We start from the raw sequence: 18,933 nt of genomic DNA, 5'->3' as shown, positions 1-18,933 counted from the left end.
GGGGGGGGGGGAGAGTCTATCAAATAGTTTAAAATAATTAGAAATTTTTGAAGTACTAAATTTGGTGATGCAAAATACATTGAAATGATACGGGTAGATAATTTATCAAAATTATCAAAATAGAAAATTGTTTACTCTAAAAATTGATCTGTTTAAGTAAATTTATTGAGTTTAGTGACTTAAAAGTCTGCAAAGTTTTAAAAAATGTATATATGTTACTCTTCATATAAAATATATGTAATAAATATGTGTGTGTTTTTAAGAAAATTTTTATTTTTAGTCGTGGAAGTTCTTCGCGTCGCTTAGGTAACGACAGAGAAAACGAGCGTTCATCTCATGAAAGAGATCGAGATCGTGATAGTTTTAGCAGATGGCGTGATCGTCAATATTATGGACCGAGACGTTGGCTGGAAACTGCTCTTAAAGATTCATGGGAAAAAGATTCAGGTATTTTATAAAAGAAATTAAACACTTTATTGAATAGAAGATTGCAGTTTTCAATCTTTTTCATTTTAACATTCCAGATAATAAGAAAAAGGAATTGGCTTCGCAGAGTCCACTATGGATAGCCGAAGAATTAGAATGGTGGCATGATCGAAGTTGCGATCCAGTACCCCGCTTTGTACAAATCGCATCGCTTTACAGTGAACTAATTGCAGTTTCCGTATCAGGACAGTTATACCAATGGAAATGGACAGAATCGGAACCTTATAAAAATACAGAAGTACTGACATAAATGTAGCATTGTAATTATATATATTATATAAATTTTTATGATATGCTTTATTTTTTGAAATTTTTATAGAATCCGAATGTACATCATCCAAAAACTATTCCTTTGGCATTGATAACAGAAAAGATAATTAATATATCTGCTACGGCAATTCGATGTTCTGTTAGCACAGAAAGTGGAAAGGTAGCAACTTGGCTCGATGAACTTTTAGGACATGTTGCTTCCCGCCTCGAACATCCAGCGCAAGCTTTTACTGAATTTACATTGGACAGAATTGTATCACTTCATACTTGTGCTTTATACACTGTTGCAAGACTCGAAAGTGGAACGTTATATTGGTGGTATGAACTGTTTTAGTTTAATTTATATATATTATATATATGTAAAACATGCACATTAAGATTTTTCAATATCTTTTAGGGGTGTTTTACCGTTTGCACAACGCAAGAAATTGTGGGAAAAATATAAAGCTAAATCACGCAAGCATAGACCATCTACGGTATTATCAAGTGATATTAGTTATGGTACGCACGTGTGCATGAAAAATAGTCCAGTTTATCAACCGGGAGCTATTGGTAAGACATTAGGATCTTGTATATCTTATAAGCTGATTTAAACATACATAAAATATAATCTGAAACAATTGCTCAATTTTGAATGTGTATAATTTATTTTTAAGGATTCACGATAGCTAACGGTGTACCAAAAGTGGGACAATTGCTATCAGCAGCATGGAATGTGGATGCTACTTGTAGATTCAAAATATTGCCTGCTGGTACACACGTGTCTAACACAAACGTTGATAAACGCGAGTCTAACGGAAATGGAAGCACAGGAGTTGTAAACAAACCGAATCACAAAGAAACGGCTGATAGGCTTGATATGCCTCCTCCGCCATCTCCAGCTTCGAGCACTTGTAGTGACACTGGCAGCATTACAACAAGTCATAGTAATATATATATTGGTTATTTAAGTGTTACAAGAAAAAGCTACATTAAAGTATTTAGCTTGATGTATTTAGTAATAAAAATCTTTACGAAATATAATTTTAGAACGGCAAAAACGTATGGCACCTCGAAGTGAAGGAGAACCTGATAGAAAGGACGAAGAGGATTGGCAATTAAAAGATGTTGTTTTCGTTGAAGATGTCAAAACTGTACCTATTGGTACGATCTCATTTTGTATTTATTAATAAAATATATTAGAATAAGCTGAGGAGAATAAGAATATATATTATGTAAGACAAAAATTTTATTGTCTTTTATTAACAGGGAAAGTTATAAAAGTTGATGGTTGCTACGTCGCAGTCAAATTCTTCTCAAAAGATTTAAAAGAGAAAGAAAAGGAAATTAAAGAGAAGGATGTTAGTACTCCAGATTTTAAAGATCTTACAACAGAAGAACCAATGAAATTATTGGCAGATTGTAGACTTTTACGTAAAGATGAACTGCAAGTAATGATCATTGCATATTTATTACGTATAATATATCACTAAATATTTGAAGTATAATTCACATATTTATAGGTAATTAAATCATCATTGAATCCACGAGCTCCGGACTGTTTTCAAAGAACTCCTAGAAGGGTCAATATAGTGGAGGGTTCAAATGATAGCTTATTAACTATATCTACAGACGGACAAGGTATTTTCTTTTGAAGAATATGATAGTCTTCATATTTCAAAAATAGATTGTTATTTAAGATAAAAATAAATTATTAATTAATGAAAAATATATATCATTATTAATCAATAAAGGATGTTTGTTTACAGGTGTTCATGCTATATTAAAAAGTGGAAATAAATTAAGTTATGTCGTATATAATCTGAGTACAGGAAGATATGTTCAAGATTGTTATATTCCATCTGATATTTCATCATTTTTGGGACTGCAACCTCAAAATATCAATCTTACAAGCGCAGGAGAGGTATGTTTTAATCGCTTCTACAAATAAAATATATATAAGTTTTTTAAGACGATGTTTTTTTTTATATTTTTAGAATATTGAATGTTCTATGATTTTGCGAGACGGTAATAATACCATTTATCCAATCGCGAAAGATTGCGCTGACGCTATACGCGATCCAAATTGGTTGGATCTAACTCCCGTAAATTGTATTAGCGCAGCAACTATTCCCATTCCCAGTTGTTCCAATTCGACCAATTTAAAGAATCAAGTTGCAGTTATTGCATTAGCATTCGACAATCTTTTGCTTATGCCGCGTATATTGCGATGTGATTATGAGAGTGTGAAGCAGGTATTTTGTAATTTGGAGCAAGATCTAAGTAAGTGTAACAAATAAATGTAACATATAAATGTAAGTTTTTTTTTCTACACATTGTGTACAGGAAATTTCACAAAAATACATGTGCATACGTGATGTATTATGTTTTTCTATTTTGTAGAGAACAATTTGACACATTCAAGTGCAAATTTACAAATTCAAATGATATTGAAGGAACGCTGCGATGGGAATCGAAATATACTTCACGCTTGTGTCAATATGTGCTCACCAACTTCTAATAAAGAAACTGAACAAGGTAACGTATTCAGTATAGTATTCATTATGATTTTATAATGTGAGTGTAAATATTTAAAAAAAATGTAATATTTTGTTTTAATGTACGAGAATAATTCAAATATGAATGAAACTCTTTTTGTGTAAATACAATTAGCATTGGTAGACATTTTATACCGAGTGACGTATTTACTCTGAAATGGAAGCACAGACTTTTATATATTATACTAAATTGCTAGAAACAATGCTATGCAACAGCGATAGGAATAGTATAGAAATAAGCAGTATATAATTGTCGCCTCCCGCGTTGCACAATTCCACAAAAGAAATAAAAGAGCAATTAATCTGATCGCGTATAGACTGTAGTATACTCTTCTATCTGTTTCAAAGTTATAGCGTATGTAAACAGAATGAAAAATCTAAACGCTGATTGATAGGTTATAAGGCGATAGATTCAGAATTCCAACTCGTCGAAAATTTACCGCGACTGATGGGTGTATATTTGATGGCGCGCGGATACCCGCTTATTCAGTGATATTTAGAAATTAATATCCCCTAAAGTATTGCGAAAATTACAAAACAGTAAAGAATTTTTTGACTCAGTTCAGTCTGCTCTACCTGCTCACGAGAGACGATTTCGTAACACACCCTTTATATTCATTTATTACTTACATAATTTGGTTGGTTGTTTTCAATGTACTATCGCCATTATGCATAATGTTTCACCTTATCTTATTACACCATAATGTAATGTATAGAAGTCTATGAGACACCTCCATCTGTCACTTGATATAAGTATGTAACGTTGATTTGCACTTATACGAAATATGTCTCATTCATATTTGAACTACTCTCGTATCATGTGCACTTGATTGATTTTTATATTTAGTTTGTTTTTTTTGTTACAGTTATTGAACGTGAGTTAGTATCAAATACAGTGGATGGAACTTCTGCACCTATTGAAGAGCCAATTCCGACATTAAGTTGGCCACCAGAAGCATTTGATAATACATCAGGAGAAGAGGATAGTTTATTAAGCATAGGTGCTGCTAGTATATCTATGATGAAGTCTGGTAAGTAATACCTCTTTGTGTGTTTGCCTATATTTTTTAAAGTGGAAATTTCAATCGTCGTGTAGTTATATATTTAAGATTTGATTTAAAAAATATATAGATGTATTATATATATTCTAACATCTAACTTCGATTATTATAAGCGCTTCTTTTTTATTTATTAGTTATGTATTCATATAAGCCGTCCTGTTTCTAAACTTAGATTTGATTTCACTTTTATGCATACGCGTGTAATATAAATAATTGTTCTTTTTATTATTATTTCAGGTGTTGGAGCTACATCTAATAATACATACATTATAGATTCCGTTGAAAGACGACATAATGCACTGTATATATTGAAATATATGTGCGAAAATAATATTTTGATACCGCACCTAAGGGAATTACTAACGGCAAAGTATGATTAAAATTCGGATATAATTCTAAAACGCAAGAACAAATATATTTATTGATACATTAATCCCCTTTAACATTTTCTTTTACGTTAATTTTTGTATCTTTTTACATGTAAAAAGGGATGGTCAAGGACAAACACCACTCATGCTCGCCGTATCAGTTCGTGCGTATCATGCAGCTCTTATTTTATTGGATACTATACAAAGAGTTGGCAAAGATGCTAAAGATACTTCAGTTATGATACTACCAGCTGATGCCAGTCCAGATCTATCTCCACTCTTTGTTACTTGTTGCAATGACACATGTAGTTTCACGTGGACTGGAGCAGAGCATATTAATCAAGTATTGAATATATGTATTTATGTGTGTAAGAATGTAGATTTATATGTAGAAATCTTTTTATTGAATTAATTTTTTTGATTTTAAGGATATTTTCGAATGCAGAACATGCGGTTTGACGGGATCTTTGTGTTGCTGCACTGAATGCGCTCGTGTTTGTCATAGAGGTCATGATTGCAAGCTCAAAAGGACCTCACCTACAGCATACTGTGATTGTTGGGAAAAATGTAAATGTCGTGCTCTTATTGCTGGTCATCAAGGTGCGAGATACGACTTGCTGTGTCGTCTTGTAAATAGCACCGATCTCGCCACGAAAATTAATTCACGGTAAATTATACAAATTATGCATAAATATTAATAAGTATGTAAGAAGAAGACTTATTTTTGTTCTAATAACATATGTATCTTATATATGTCTTGTTCAGAGGTGAAAGTATCTTATTATTCCTGGTACAAACAGTTGGAAGACAATTAGTCGAACAACGTCAATTTAGATCAGCACCTAGACAACGATCAACTTCAGCTAGTCGTAAAGCGCCTACTTCAGACGGTACGCACTCTACAGTCTTTATATTTTAATTTTACAAATTTTACGTAGAGAATTTTTATTTTGTTATATATCCTTGTTTTATAGTATAAATAATAAATTTTGTTTTACCAGGATTAGGAAATAACACGTTATTTGTGTAACTCATTACAATTATCTCTTCAATAATGACTTTACATTTTCTTATTTGTAAAGTTAACGCAGTTAATTTTTTGGATAACGAATATAATGTTACTTTTATTGTTACTTATACAATATATGTGTATGGAACGTGCGAGTTTTAAAAAAAGAAAGTGTTATGTTTGGTCTTATTGCGATTAATTATAATCATTATAGATTTCGTGCTGAACTGGTCAATTAACATTTAGCACATAGACAATTGGATCATCACTCTAAAAAAAAAAAAAGATTATCAAAATTTGATAGAAAAGTAATGGAAATTGTAACAACTCATTAGTTTTTAAGTAACAGTAATAAGTTACTTTTTTTTAAATTAGAAACAGATAATGGTAACGAGTTATTTTTATAAAGTAACTTTGTTCCAATCCTGCTTTTTACATTGTTACATTTATATATTCAAATAACCGATTTATAAGGCTAATTTATATTTATATAAATTAACATAATTATGAAACTAAAATTGCATAATTTTTGTTATAGGTTTAGGCGCAGAATCGGACATGCCGGATCATGATTTGGAACCTCCTCGATTTAGTCGAAAGGCACTCGAAAGATTGTTGAATGATTGGCCAGCTGTTCAATGTATGATCATGTCAGGTGTTTCTGAGAATGGTATCGATCAATTATTTGGTGATCAAGGGCAGTTATGTCGGCAGAGTGGTACCGCATTACTAGATAAATTTACGCATTCCTTACTTGTTAAATGTAGCGCCGAAGTAAGTGAAATATGTATGATGGATGCAAATAATGCATATACACAATTTTTTTCTTTATGTAGGTTATACACTAATAAATTTTATACAATATTTATAGATGCTCGATACATTACTTACCACTTTGATCAGAGAATTACAAGATGAGACTGTGCCTGGACGACAAGAGGAAGCGAATAATGTAGCACGTCGATTCGTAAGATCCGTTGCGCGCATATTTGTCATCTTTACTATAGAAATGGCACCGAACACGACAAAAAGGCGAAGGTAAAAGAAATTGCATGCATTCATGTATTTAGCTATGTATAGGGTGCTTCATTATCTCATTATATTTTGGGATTAACGCTTTCATAATTTCGGTTGATTTTTTTTTTTGTATAACATTCCTTATAATGAAAAAAAAAAAATCGAAAATCCGAAAAATTTTGTTTCCTTGGTGATTAACAAGGAAAGTATTATAAAATAAAACCCACGTGATTAGCATTGTTCTTTGAACAATATATCCGCGAGTTAATTGAATGAATCATGATAATATCTTTATTAAGATTGAGAGAGAGAAAGATTTTCATTTTTTGCATTTTTCCAGCACAAGTCAGGCCTCACAACCTTTAATGAAGTGTCGGAAAGTTTTCCAAGCGCTAATCAAATTAGCTGTAGAAGAATTATGTGAGACAGCAGATTCATTGATAGCACCAGTCAGATTGGGCGTAGCACGTCCAACCGCACCTTTTACGTTAACGAGTTCTGCCATTGAAGTGATTAATGGTTCAGAGGAACTATTTTCTATAGAGCCACTGATACCTCACAGTGGCGTCAATTCACAGACGTTGGATGCAGCGCTACAAACGCAACAAGGCAACAATAATATTACTATCTCAAGAGGAGATGTTTCTGCTGTAGATGAAGCAGAAGGTGGAGAAGGTATGAGGAAGGAGTTTTTCTGATTTGTACACGTAACAATACATGTTTTTAACCACAAAAATACGTGACAAATAGAAGTTCCTATGGATATGGATGGTGATATGAGCGAACACGAGGAATCTGGGGTTTCTGGAACTGCTACCAATCAGCCACTCGGTGAGGTTGATTCGAATGTCGGTGGTGTTGGTGAGGAACAAGCGGGAGATGGCGAATCAGACACGGAATTGGATCTCTTAGCCGAAGCTGAAACTGAATCCGATTCGGATGATAATCATAGTAATCAAGATGCAGCGTCGGCGCAACGTAGTGTGCAAACGGGTGCGACTGCGGGATCCGATGGTGGAATGGGATCGATATTACTGTTTCCCGAGGACGAGTCAGGAGAATCGAGCCAACAGGAGGACGATGAGAGTGAAGCGGGGGAAACGGATGAGCAAGACAACGAGGAATTTCAAATTGGTGATGAACAATTAGAGCGCAGGAGGTAAACCGTTCTCAATCTTTCTTAATTGTGCTATTATCTTAGTTCTATTTATATTTTTCTTTTCTCCATTGTATCATTGATGTAAACAAGAACGATTGATAAAATACCGAACAAGAAAATATTCGCTTCTTATTTTTTAGATACAGGACTTAATTGGAAAAAGGCTTTTTTGTTAGAGAAATCTGAAAAATCAGGAATTTTCACAGAATTTATTGGTAGTCAGGATAATTTTTAAAATTTTGTTTTTAAATTTAAAATCTGCTTTTAAAAAAAAAATTGTTTTGATTTTTTTTTATAATGCAAAATGCCAACAATTGGTTAACAATAAGTATATCATACACATCTGCATACATTTACGTATACTCTCGTGTAACTTATGAGTTTCTATTTTATTTTAAAAAATTAGGATGACAGAAGAAAATAGACTAATAACAGAAGAGTATAGTACTCGTTATTATACTTGTAGTCAGCTTTCGTTATATTATCTTAAGTTTCTCTTTTACACACAACACACACAAGCAGCTTCAATTATAAAAAGAAGGATATAGTTTTTGGAATCCCCGTTTTTTACTTAATTTAATTATCTATAACACAAACTATTGTTTGCGTTGCTCTAATTTGTTTCAAAATTGCATCAAAATATATCTATAAAATATTCGGAGATTAACGTCGCTTCTTCGTTTCAGTGGAACCTCCGGTCATTTGCATCGTAACAATCTCGCGCCCGTGTACCTGCAGTGGGCAATACGTAATCGCGAATCAAATACGCGTACAGCGGGATTGCGAGTGACGGGCGGAAGCAATCTGGTATTTATTGACCCCGCATCTTTGAGACGCACCACTGCCACGTCGGCTGTCGCGACCGCGCAGGAACCCATAACCATGGGGACCACCGCCAGTTGCCTGGCACGAGCCTTCGGAATTGTCATTCGACAGATCGCTGATTTATTGGTCATGATGCAAGATTATAAGAATTTAGCGCCTGCCTTACCACGTTTGATGGAAATTACTTTTCAGGACGCTCTAAATTTGCAGGTATGCAAATGCTCATTGTCTTAATTTTTTGGTTTGAACTATTGTTATATGCATAAGACGAATCGTGTTCTGTCGCAGTCGTATTTAGAAGCGCATCTAAAGCCTACGTGGGACTGGTTGCTTACGGTGATGGACGCTACGGAAGCGCAACTAAGATTTGGAGTATCTCTGACGCGTAGCGCAGACCCGACTCACCCAGAACACCCTCTCAATAACACTCCATCTCTGTCGGGCGGTAATTTCAGTGGTCTATTAAACACAGCCGCTCTTTCGCTAACTCTGCAAGGAAATACAAGTCGAAATCCTCGCGGTGGTATTGCTACGACGAGCTCAAATATCTCCACTCCTCAAGCTTCAACACGACTCACCGTTGGTTTTGCAGGCGTTGGCGAGCCTCCAAGGAGCAACAGAGAACGCGAAGGTTTATATTTAAGTTTTTATTATACTTTAAAAAACCTTATTTTTATTTTTTTATTGAATATCGCGATGCTTTTGAGATATTTTAAAATATGTAACTCTATTTATATAATAAATTAATATAATAATAAGGTTCAATATGTATAAAACGAATGAGTTTTAAAAGGGCATAGAACCAATATTTTAACAAATAATTATAATTAGAATAATAACATTAAATACATAAACTACATAAATACATACGTTTCGACTCCGATCGGGTCATTTTCAATGCAAAAAACAATAATTTTTTAACTTAAACATCCGGTAATAATAAAAAACTTCAAATCACATAATGAAAATAAAAACAAAATAAAATAAAGTCGCTGACAAAATATAAATACATAAAAAATTAATCAATTAATTGTAACATTTCATAATGAGTAAATAATACAATGTCTTAAATAGCTATTGCAAAAAAGTCAAAACTTAGAAGAAAAGAGTAAGCACTTATCACAAAATCTTAATTCTGTAAGAATGTTCATGTCGCAATATCTTGATTCTGTAAGAATGTTCATGTCGTTCGAAGTCAAATATAAGTAATCCCATTGAAAATAAATCTATTTATATAGTCAAATTGAAGATGAAAATTGCAAATTTATTTCAGGGATAGGAACACGATTCTTCGTTTAAATATTAGTTATTACTATATGTTTGAGATGTAGAAAAAATTAATTTATAATATGAAATTTACTAAAAGTGTGGAAATATCCTGTGTCTTTAAAGACAGACTTGAAAATTTCAAATTTTGCTATGATTCAGTTCTTCGAAGAAACAGTTTATTTTCTGCTCTAATTTTTCTCAAGACACGTTGTACTACAGATTTAGCCTAAAACGAGCTCAAATATCTCTACTCTTTAACTTAAAATAAATTATTAGAAAAATGTTATATATATTCACAAAACTATAATAACAATAAATAATGTCAATTTTTATGTGAAAAATGGAATTTTATGTTTTTGTTATCATTTTGTAATTACCTTTTTTTTAATGGTCTATTTTAGATTTTTTTTATGTATAGAATAATGTCCTGATGAAAACTAGAAAAATAGCAGATTGTTTCCTTAAAAGTTATGAAATCGTGGCAAAACGCACTTGAAATTTTCGGGTCTATTTTTAATGACACCCATTTGCAGAAAACTTCTATATTTTTAATAAGTTTTATATTACAAATTAATGTTCTACATCTCAAATATAGTAATAGCTAACATGTAAATGGAGAAATACATCTATTTATTTCTTTCCCTGAAATAAATCTGCAAATTTTTCTTTTGATTTGACCATATAAACGTCCTGTCCTCTTTTAAGCTTCATCCAGATTGAATAAACCGTTATCGAAAACATATATCGTCGAATGTATCAAAATTAAATTTTGAATTCTAGAAATTGCAGGGCACATTTGATGATATATATATTCGATAACATTCTGTCGGATAATATTGTAAACATTATCATTTACATAAATATTAAAAATAACGTGTAGGTAACATGTCAATGACAATATTACTTACAAATTTATATTTTCGACCATGTCATCAACATACGAATGCTCAAGAAATTTTTATGACATGTCCTATACATCGCCACATTATATTAAGTGCTGGTCCATACTGGGTTTCAGACAAATAAACAATACTAAGACTTTAAACAAATCAAATTTTACCAATTATTCGGCATTATCATATTCAGCGACATATATAGTTTACGTTATATACTTTTTAAGGCAAATTAGTCTATTTTACATCATTCTTTAGTTCTATTACATAGTTCTTTAGTCCTACCAAAGAATTATAAAAAGGAATGTCGTAATCTGTGTTTTCAGGTGGCGATGCGCACTCGGCGAGACGTGAATTCTTATCATATTGTCTGTCTTTAATGCGTGCCCACAATAGCGAGCATAGAGATAGCTTGCCAGTGTTGGATGTTTCTGCTTTAAGACATGTCGCTTATGTGTTCGATGCACTCGTGTATTATATGCGTTCTCTTTCAGAACCACTCGCTTCCAGAAGCGAGACTCAAAAGGAATCGTCCAGTTATTCCAGTTGGAATGACCAGGTTTGTGGAATTTGATCAGTTTCGAATATGCGCTTTACTTTTTTGTAAACACGATATTTAAGTAGAAATTGAAATCGATATATGTAAATATTTGATATGAATTTCTATTTTGATACTATAAACATGATTTTTTTTGTAATGCGACATTCAACGATTAGCAACAAAGTTCTTTTTTGAGTACTGAAAGCAACGAAAATTGTACTCGACGTAATTCCATTGAATTTTATTAGGATGAGAACGACAATGATGAAGGTGAGGAATATAATTCGCCAGCACCAACTGCCATGGAAACTGATTCTGTAGATTATCCGGATTTACTTCAAGTACCTATATGTGGGTCTGGAAATCACAGCAATTCGACCCCTAAAGGGAGAAAACATCCTTTCCTGCAGAGATCAGATTCTACCTTATGCCTTGGTTGCCCGCCTCTAGATCCGTTTGATACCGTAATGAGTGAAGCGTTGCCATTAGCTGATCAGCCACATTTATTACAGCCACACTCGAGACGTGAAGATCTATTTGGTATTCCAAGACAACCAACTTGTTCTAATGTAGGTGGATCTAGTCAGAATCCTTTGGAAGGTTTGCCAACGAGATTAGGTCTCTCTGCGCGTGGTATGGACAGTCAAAATAGTACGGCAACTCCAACGTTCAGTCAAGTTGTACAAGGACCGAATTCTAACATAGACTCGAGAAGAAATTCTATTTCTGTAGGAGACCTAAATTCGAGTTCCATCAAATACGCGGTAATATATTTTTAAATAATAATATTAAAGCATTCTTACATGAGCTGCTGCAATTTTTCAGCAGCGACATGTTAAGAAATTACATGAATTATTAATTCGTGTTTCAGGAGAAATTAAAATTATCTACTCATGCTAACGAAGGGCACTCATCTCTTGTAACGGAACAAATAATTGATAGAGCACCAATTATAGTATCTACAAATAATCAAGGTGATACAGCAACAAGCACCAAAGGCAAAGATATATGCAAAAATAATAGAAGCGTTATAGTTAGAGCTGGAACAATGTCGGTAAGCGTCACGGTATTATACTATACTATGTATGTTGGGCAAATGAGTATCAATATTTTATGTTTATCGCTCCGCGATTTATTCTCCGAAGGAATCAAATACAAATAAAGTTGGGGCGCCGGAGATATTAGTTGTTCCAACCGTCGAAAACCAAAATGTATCCGAGGAAGTTGATCCAGCTGCCACGAGCCACGAGATATCTGCTCATGAAACTGTTGAAACGAGTCCAGTAGAATCCGCCAGAACGGTATCATCGATCGGAACGAATATTTCTCATAATATTTTGCTAGGACGATGGCGATTATCATTAGACTTGTTTGGACGAGTCTTTATGGAAGATGTAGGTTTAGAAGCTGGATCTGTGGTATCTGAATTAGGAGGATTTCCCGTGAAGGAGGCTAAATTTCGCAGAGATATGGAAAAACTTAGAAATTCACAACAAAAAGATATTACTATAAAGGTAGTGTATAACAACAAAAAGTAACATACAACTTATCTAAAGAATAATATTATAATTATCCACAAAAATATAAGCTTCAAGTACAAAAAATGAGTAAATTATGCAATTGGCCAACAGGTGGAAAGAGATAGAACACAGTTGCTAGTACAGACGATGAAAGAATTAAATGCGCAGTACAATATATATAATAGAAGAGCTTCTTCGAATACTCCACCTCTGGCAGTAAGTCGAGTTAAAGTCTTTTTCAAGGATGAACCTGGCGAAGGAGCCGGCGTTACCCGAAGCTTTTACACAGCGATCGCTGAAGTTCGTAATAAGCCAAAATATAGAATTAATCAGGTTGGTTTGATTGCGAAAACGATTATACTTATATTTATTTTCAGGCATTGCTCGCAAATGAAAAACTCCCGAATCTCGAAGCAGCACAAATAGAATCAAAATATACGCAATACAATGTTATGCAAAAGCTGAAAAGCAGAGATCGTGATCGTGATCTTAGACGACAGGTATGTTACATCGAGTCGATGTGAGATTAGTCACTGATCGACTCTCGTCACGTGGATATTGTTTGATTTTAGAATACACGCTCTTCCGGAAAATGTCGCGAGACGCGTCGCGCTTTATCCTTCGACGCTCGTTCCTTCCACCCTTCGAATACGATCGAGGGAAATAATAGTTCGACACCTGGTAGCTCGTCTAGCACTCATCCTTTGCCGATAAACCATCCAAATAACGATCACTTAACTACAAATCAGCAACAACTTGGCGAGAGATTGTATCCCAAGGTTTCGTATGACATTTGTCAAATTTACATTTATTTTGCGAAGAGTAAAATGTAAATTCATTTATTTTGACATTATTTCTTTTGCATTGTATATATAATTACTGCTTGTTTACTATAGGTGCATGCTATACGACCAGCGTTGGCTGAAAAAATAACTGGCATGTTGCTGGAACTGTCATCATCCCAGTTATTACTGTTGTTGGCTTCGGAAGAAGCTCTCCGACAGAGAGTGGAAGAAGCATTTGACTTGATTCATACTCATACTCAAGATTTGACCAGCGAAATGCTGGATCTCGATGTATTCAGCTTAACCGAACGATGCGCGGCAAGTAAGAAGAAAATGGAAAATAGTATTCTGGATGACACGGAGGACAATGCTCCGCTCTTTTATTCTCCTGGTAAACGTGGCTTTTATACGCCAAGGCAAGGCAGAGGTAGCTATGAACGGATGAATGCGTTCAGGAACGTAGGCAGGTGGGTTTAAAATGTCCCAGTGATAGTGTATTCTTTTCTTCTATATAATACATGTATACTTATTAGTAAAAATCAAACTCAAAATCTACTTGTATTTTTCTCAGACTTATAGGACTGTGCCTCTTACAAAATGAGCTTTGTCCATTATTTTTGAATCGCCATGTAATCAAATATATCCTAGGAAGGCCTATACGTTTCCATGATCTTGCATTTTTCGATTCTGTTATTTATGAAAGCTTGCGACAATTGGTTATCGATGCTGAAACGAAAGACAGTAACAGCTTGTTTTCCGCATTGGATCTTACATTCAGGTATAACTTTTCACTTGCTTCGTGTTTATTGTCTCTTTTTAAATATTTTTTTTAAAGATATTTGTGTACATAATACATGTTCACAAATAAGTGTAATGTATACCTATTTTGTGTGCGCGCGCGCATAAATTATGAGAATAGGAACAAACTTATCTTAAAATATAAAAACTCACATAGGGATAGAGCGGATTAAACTGAGTCGAAAAGTCCTCTACCATTTTGCAATTTTTGCAATAATTAACAAGATGTCAATTACTAAAAATCACCAAATATTGATTTTCAATAATTTTTTATTTAAGTACTATCAACTTTACAGAAAAACAGCAAGAGACAAAAACTGTTTATTTTCTTCTCATAGACCTTCAAGAAATTTTTCAGAATTTTTTATCAACTTTTTAGTAGTGTATTTTCTTATTGGCAACTATTTTTCCAACATGAGAAAATGCGGTGCTAAAAAATTTGTATATATAAAATGAGGCGAAAATGAAAATTGAATGTTATAGAAAATTATGGTTCCGTTAAAAAAATTCGCCAAAGATATTATAAAAAGACCGCATACTGTTTATAAAATAAATGTTATATAAGTATACTTATATGTATATTATATTTATTTTGTATGTACTACTATAAGAAACTGTGATATATAAAACATTTTCCTTCAAAATGCTTCATTTTCAATATATTTGAAGATTTTAATACTTTCTCCAAATTCTATATATACAATTTAAATATCTAATATTATTCTGCATTTCAGTATCGATTTATGTCCCGAGGAAGGAGGTGGCTCAATTGAACTTGTGCATAACGGTCGCGACATGGAAGTGACTGCAAGCAATGTATATGATTATGTACGGAAATATGCAGAAGTTCGTATGATCAAAGTTCAAGAAAAAGCTTTGCATTCTATGCGTGAGGGAGTTTTTGATGTCCTTCCCGAAGGAGCGCTTGATGGTTTAACGTCAGAAGACTTAAGACTCCTTCTGAACGGAGTCGGCGACATCAACGTATCGGTTCTAATATCGTATACATCATTTAACGATGAGTCCGGCGAATCGACGGAGAGATTAGTTAAATTTAAACGCTGGTTATGGTCCATCGTTGAAAAGATGTCGCATGTAGAAAGGCAGGATTTGGTAAGAATTGTGGCAAACTTCCTTACTCTTAATTGAAAATTATGTGAACTTTTTGTGAGCTGGTAATTCTATCGAATTAACACTTATAAGATATATACCTCTATCGCAGGTATATTTCTGGACTGGTTCTCCAGCGCTACCAGCAAGCGAAGACGGTTTCCAACCGATGCCGACCGTGACAATTCGGCCGGCGGACGACGCGCATCTACCAACCGCAAACACTTGTATCTCTCGATTATACGTTCCACTGTACAGTTCCCGTCATGTCTTGCGACATAAGCTACTTCTCGCTATTAAATCAAAGAATTTCGGATTTGTATAAACTCAATTCTGTGATTGTTTGTATGTATACAAGCTTGTGTCACATTATTGATAATACGAAACCCGAAGTTGTAAGTTGTTATTTTTTTTCTCCTCTAGAAACCATTTTTAACATTTATAAATTTATAAAGGTGTAATTACGGATTATGATTTTTTGTTCCCGAAAAAAATTTTTTTCGTAAAGTTTTACATCGTATAAAGGTCATCATATTTACTCTCCTCCTTCCATTTCGTCCTCGTCTCATTCTCATACACCCACTCATTCTCACTCATTCACTCACTCAGTAAACAAATAAAATTTTTAGAAATATATAGTGTGAAATTTTACTTGCCTATTTTAAATTTTAATTTACACAATCTTTTTTACTTTACACATATTCTGTTTGAATTGATTTGACGACAGTCTATTCATTTCTTTCATATGTAATCTTAATGCTCTGAAGAAGTGACACCTGATTGGATACGAGCCATTTAAAATAGCATTTGAAAATAGCCTCTAGGGGTGCGTTCCACTTAACGCCCGCGACGCTCGTGAAATCATTTTATCCTTGTTTATCAAATATTAAACAAGGACAAACGATGCTTGCGAGCGTTAAGTGGAACGCAGCCTAGGATATTCATAGTCTATTCTTATTTCAAGATCGTCTCAAGTAATGTCTCAAGACTGCTAATGCGACCCTGTGATTAGTTCGTGACACTTCAAGACAGAACTTAAGACGGTCTTGAATATAAGAATCGACTATTAGCGTATTCGATTTACTGACTCGACCCGACTCCGAGTCAATAGTCTGTTCTGTTTAGCTGCAAAAGAAGAGCTAAATTGTGTAAGAAATGCAGCTAAAAAGAACAGACTGTTGACTCAGAGTCGGTCGAGTCAGTAATCGAATACGCTATATGAATACCGACCTAGGCAATTGACCGTTATGATTGGCGGTGTCCAATCGAGACATGGTCAATCGGGATCTTCCCCTCCTGACACGGAGCAAAAAGAAGGAGATCATCAAACTCGAGGAAACATGGCAGCGGAAAATACACGGAAAATTGCGGAAAATAGGGACGATGCGATTTTAGTGCCGTTGCGGGAAAATTTGGAAGTATATACCACATGATAACACATACGGAATACACATGTATGCACGTTTTATTTTCGATACAGAAATTCCAATTTGTATAAAATTTTATTTTATTTGACTAAATAGTAAATGCATCAATATTTATTGAAAAATATATACATTATGCATAGTCATAAATTATTATTAAATTATCGTTTTTTAATTTACCGACATTAAAAAACTGTGAAATTAAAAAAAAATAAACGGGAATTGAGCGACAACTTTTCTTCTCAAAATATATTCTATGCATAAAAATACACAAACTTACAGAATTACAGGAAAATATTTATGGAAAAAATTTATGGGTGGAAAAAAATATTTATCAAATCCTCTAAGTTGATAGTTTTCTCCGACAGGCGCTTGAATTTGTTCTTCCATACAACGCTTTTCTGAAGTCAGGAATTGAGTCCAACTTTTTTGTGATTGGCCACTTGAGTTTGGTCTCCTTTTTACTCCGTACCTAGAGAGCCTCAAAGGGAGAATGACAAAGTGGCTGCGTTCAGCGGACTCAACAATTGAGTGAGCGCTCGCTGTTATTGATGTATTCTTTTAAATCATCCAATCAGCATTTTAGATCTGAAAGAATGCATCAATAGCAGCGAACGCTCTATTGTCAACTGTTGAGTCCGATGAACGCAGCCATTGCATCACGTGAATGACCGCGTCCAATCAGGACGAGGGTCACGTGATCAGTTTTCTCCAATCTCTTCTATGCTTATGGAACTTTGATGCCGCGTCCAATCAGAGGAGACGGATCACGTGATGCAGTTTGCCACTTTCTCCCTTTGAGGTTCTCTATCCGTGCTTCCTGAGTAGTCGTGGCCATAAATCGTGATGATAAGAGCGAGAAATGACACATTAATTTTTGTTATATGCCATTTGTAAATAAAGAGAATTTGAATAAAACGAAATGATGAAATCGGTTTAAAACACTTGTAAAAATAGATCAAACTATCCTTCCTTTCCTGACAATCAGTAAATAGTTGTAAATGGCACGTGAAAGTGAAAACAGGCTATGCATGCACATTCAATTAAATGCATTTCTCATGTCTTTTATCACTTTTTACGACTGTCAGGAGGTTGGCACGCGTGGTTTCACTTCGTGATTACAAAACTGTTGCCTTCTACTGCGCAACGTAGCCTTAAGCTGATTTTATATTAGTTGCAAACCGATCGCAAGTTTGTTGCGACAGCTAATCTGAAGCTTGCATTTTGAAATCAACGCTTCATATTGGCTGCGTTCAGCAGACTCAACAATTGTGCAACCGTTTTATGATTCTTCGCTCAGATTGGACTATTCCTTTAAAACTAAAAGTATAAACTAATCAGCGCGACGAATCATAAAACCGTCGCAAAACTGCTGAGTCTGCTGAACGCAGCCATTGGCTGTCACAATAAACTTGCGATCAGCTTGCAACTAATCTAGAACCGGGAGCGTTTATATTGTCCGTAACCGTATACCGTAATCTGTAAAAACTGACCAATCATCTATCAAGTATTCCCTTCTTAGGACACTGTCGCAGACAAAATTTCTGTAACAGTACCTTAAGGCGTGAACTTAAGACGATGAGCCAATCAGGATACTGCTTTAAGACTACGTAATTTGACGGAAATAGAAATAGCAGTAAACTTATCCGTAAGACAAATTTCAACTAGTTGAAATTTGCTTTATGGATAAGTTTACTGCTATTTCGATTTCCGTCAGATTACATAGACTTAAAGCAGTATTCTGATTGGCTCATCGGCTTAAGTTTATGCCATATGGCTCCTGCACACTGAACGTGGTAACCCCGGATCTACAATAGGTGTTTTAAGCCTTAAGCCGTAAGAAACTGACCAATTACCCCGG

General features: G+C 34.2%; 1 protein-coding gene across 1 annotated transcript in view; it reads left to right on the top strand.

Annotated features, from left to right (window-relative positions):
• hyd (E3 ubiquitin-protein ligase hyd) overlaps positions 1-16,273 on the top strand; it is an 18,986-nt gene extending 2,713 nt beyond the window's left edge. The window contains exons 5-37 of the mRNA XM_018519521.1: positions 281-447; positions 525-724; positions 806-1,074; positions 1,154-1,308; positions 1,413-1,682; positions 1,786-1,899; positions 2,005-2,186; positions 2,259-2,376; positions 2,505-2,659; positions 2,733-3,018; positions 3,139-3,273; positions 4,160-4,324; positions 4,592-4,724; positions 4,843-5,065; positions 5,151-5,389; positions 5,488-5,612; positions 6,270-6,505; positions 6,603-6,769; positions 7,089-7,423; positions 7,499-7,907; positions 8,594-8,942; positions 9,021-9,363; positions 11,221-11,453; positions 11,684-12,199; positions 12,307-12,489; positions 12,581-12,949; positions 13,067-13,255; positions 13,333-13,455; positions 13,528-13,734; positions 13,852-14,207; positions 14,312-14,518; positions 15,273-15,651; positions 15,761-16,273. Of these exons, the coding sequence (XP_018375023.1) occupies positions 281-447; positions 525-724; positions 806-1,074; positions 1,154-1,308; positions 1,413-1,682; positions 1,786-1,899; positions 2,005-2,186; positions 2,259-2,376; positions 2,505-2,659; positions 2,733-3,018; positions 3,139-3,273; positions 4,160-4,324; positions 4,592-4,724; positions 4,843-5,065; positions 5,151-5,389; positions 5,488-5,612; positions 6,270-6,505; positions 6,603-6,769; positions 7,089-7,423; positions 7,499-7,907; positions 8,594-8,942; positions 9,021-9,363; positions 11,221-11,453; positions 11,684-12,199; positions 12,307-12,489; positions 12,581-12,949; positions 13,067-13,255; positions 13,333-13,455; positions 13,528-13,734; positions 13,852-14,207; positions 14,312-14,518; positions 15,273-15,651; positions 15,761-15,973 (7,750 nt within the window). The 3' untranslated portion in view covers positions 15,974-16,273. The remainder of the gene's footprint in view (positions 1-280; positions 448-524; positions 725-805; positions 1,075-1,153; positions 1,309-1,412; positions 1,683-1,785; positions 1,900-2,004; positions 2,187-2,258; positions 2,377-2,504; positions 2,660-2,732; positions 3,019-3,138; positions 3,274-4,159; positions 4,325-4,591; positions 4,725-4,842; positions 5,066-5,150; positions 5,390-5,487; positions 5,613-6,269; positions 6,506-6,602; positions 6,770-7,088; positions 7,424-7,498; positions 7,908-8,593; positions 8,943-9,020; positions 9,364-11,220; positions 11,454-11,683; positions 12,200-12,306; positions 12,490-12,580; positions 12,950-13,066; positions 13,256-13,332; positions 13,456-13,527; positions 13,735-13,851; positions 14,208-14,311; positions 14,519-15,272; positions 15,652-15,760) is intronic.
• The last annotated feature ends 2,660 nt before the right edge of the window (positions 16,274-18,933 follow it).

The sequence above is a fragment of the Trachymyrmex cornetzi genome, unplaced genomic scaffold (genome assembly GCF_001594075.2).
Source record: "Trachymyrmex cornetzi isolate Tcor2-1 unplaced genomic scaffold, Tcor1.1 scaffold83, whole genome shotgun sequence".
NCBI lineage: Eukaryota > Metazoa > Arthropoda > Insecta > Hymenoptera > Formicidae > Trachymyrmex > Trachymyrmex cornetzi.
Note: the sequence above shows the minus strand (reverse complement) of the source record. Positions and strands in the feature narration are given on the sequence as shown.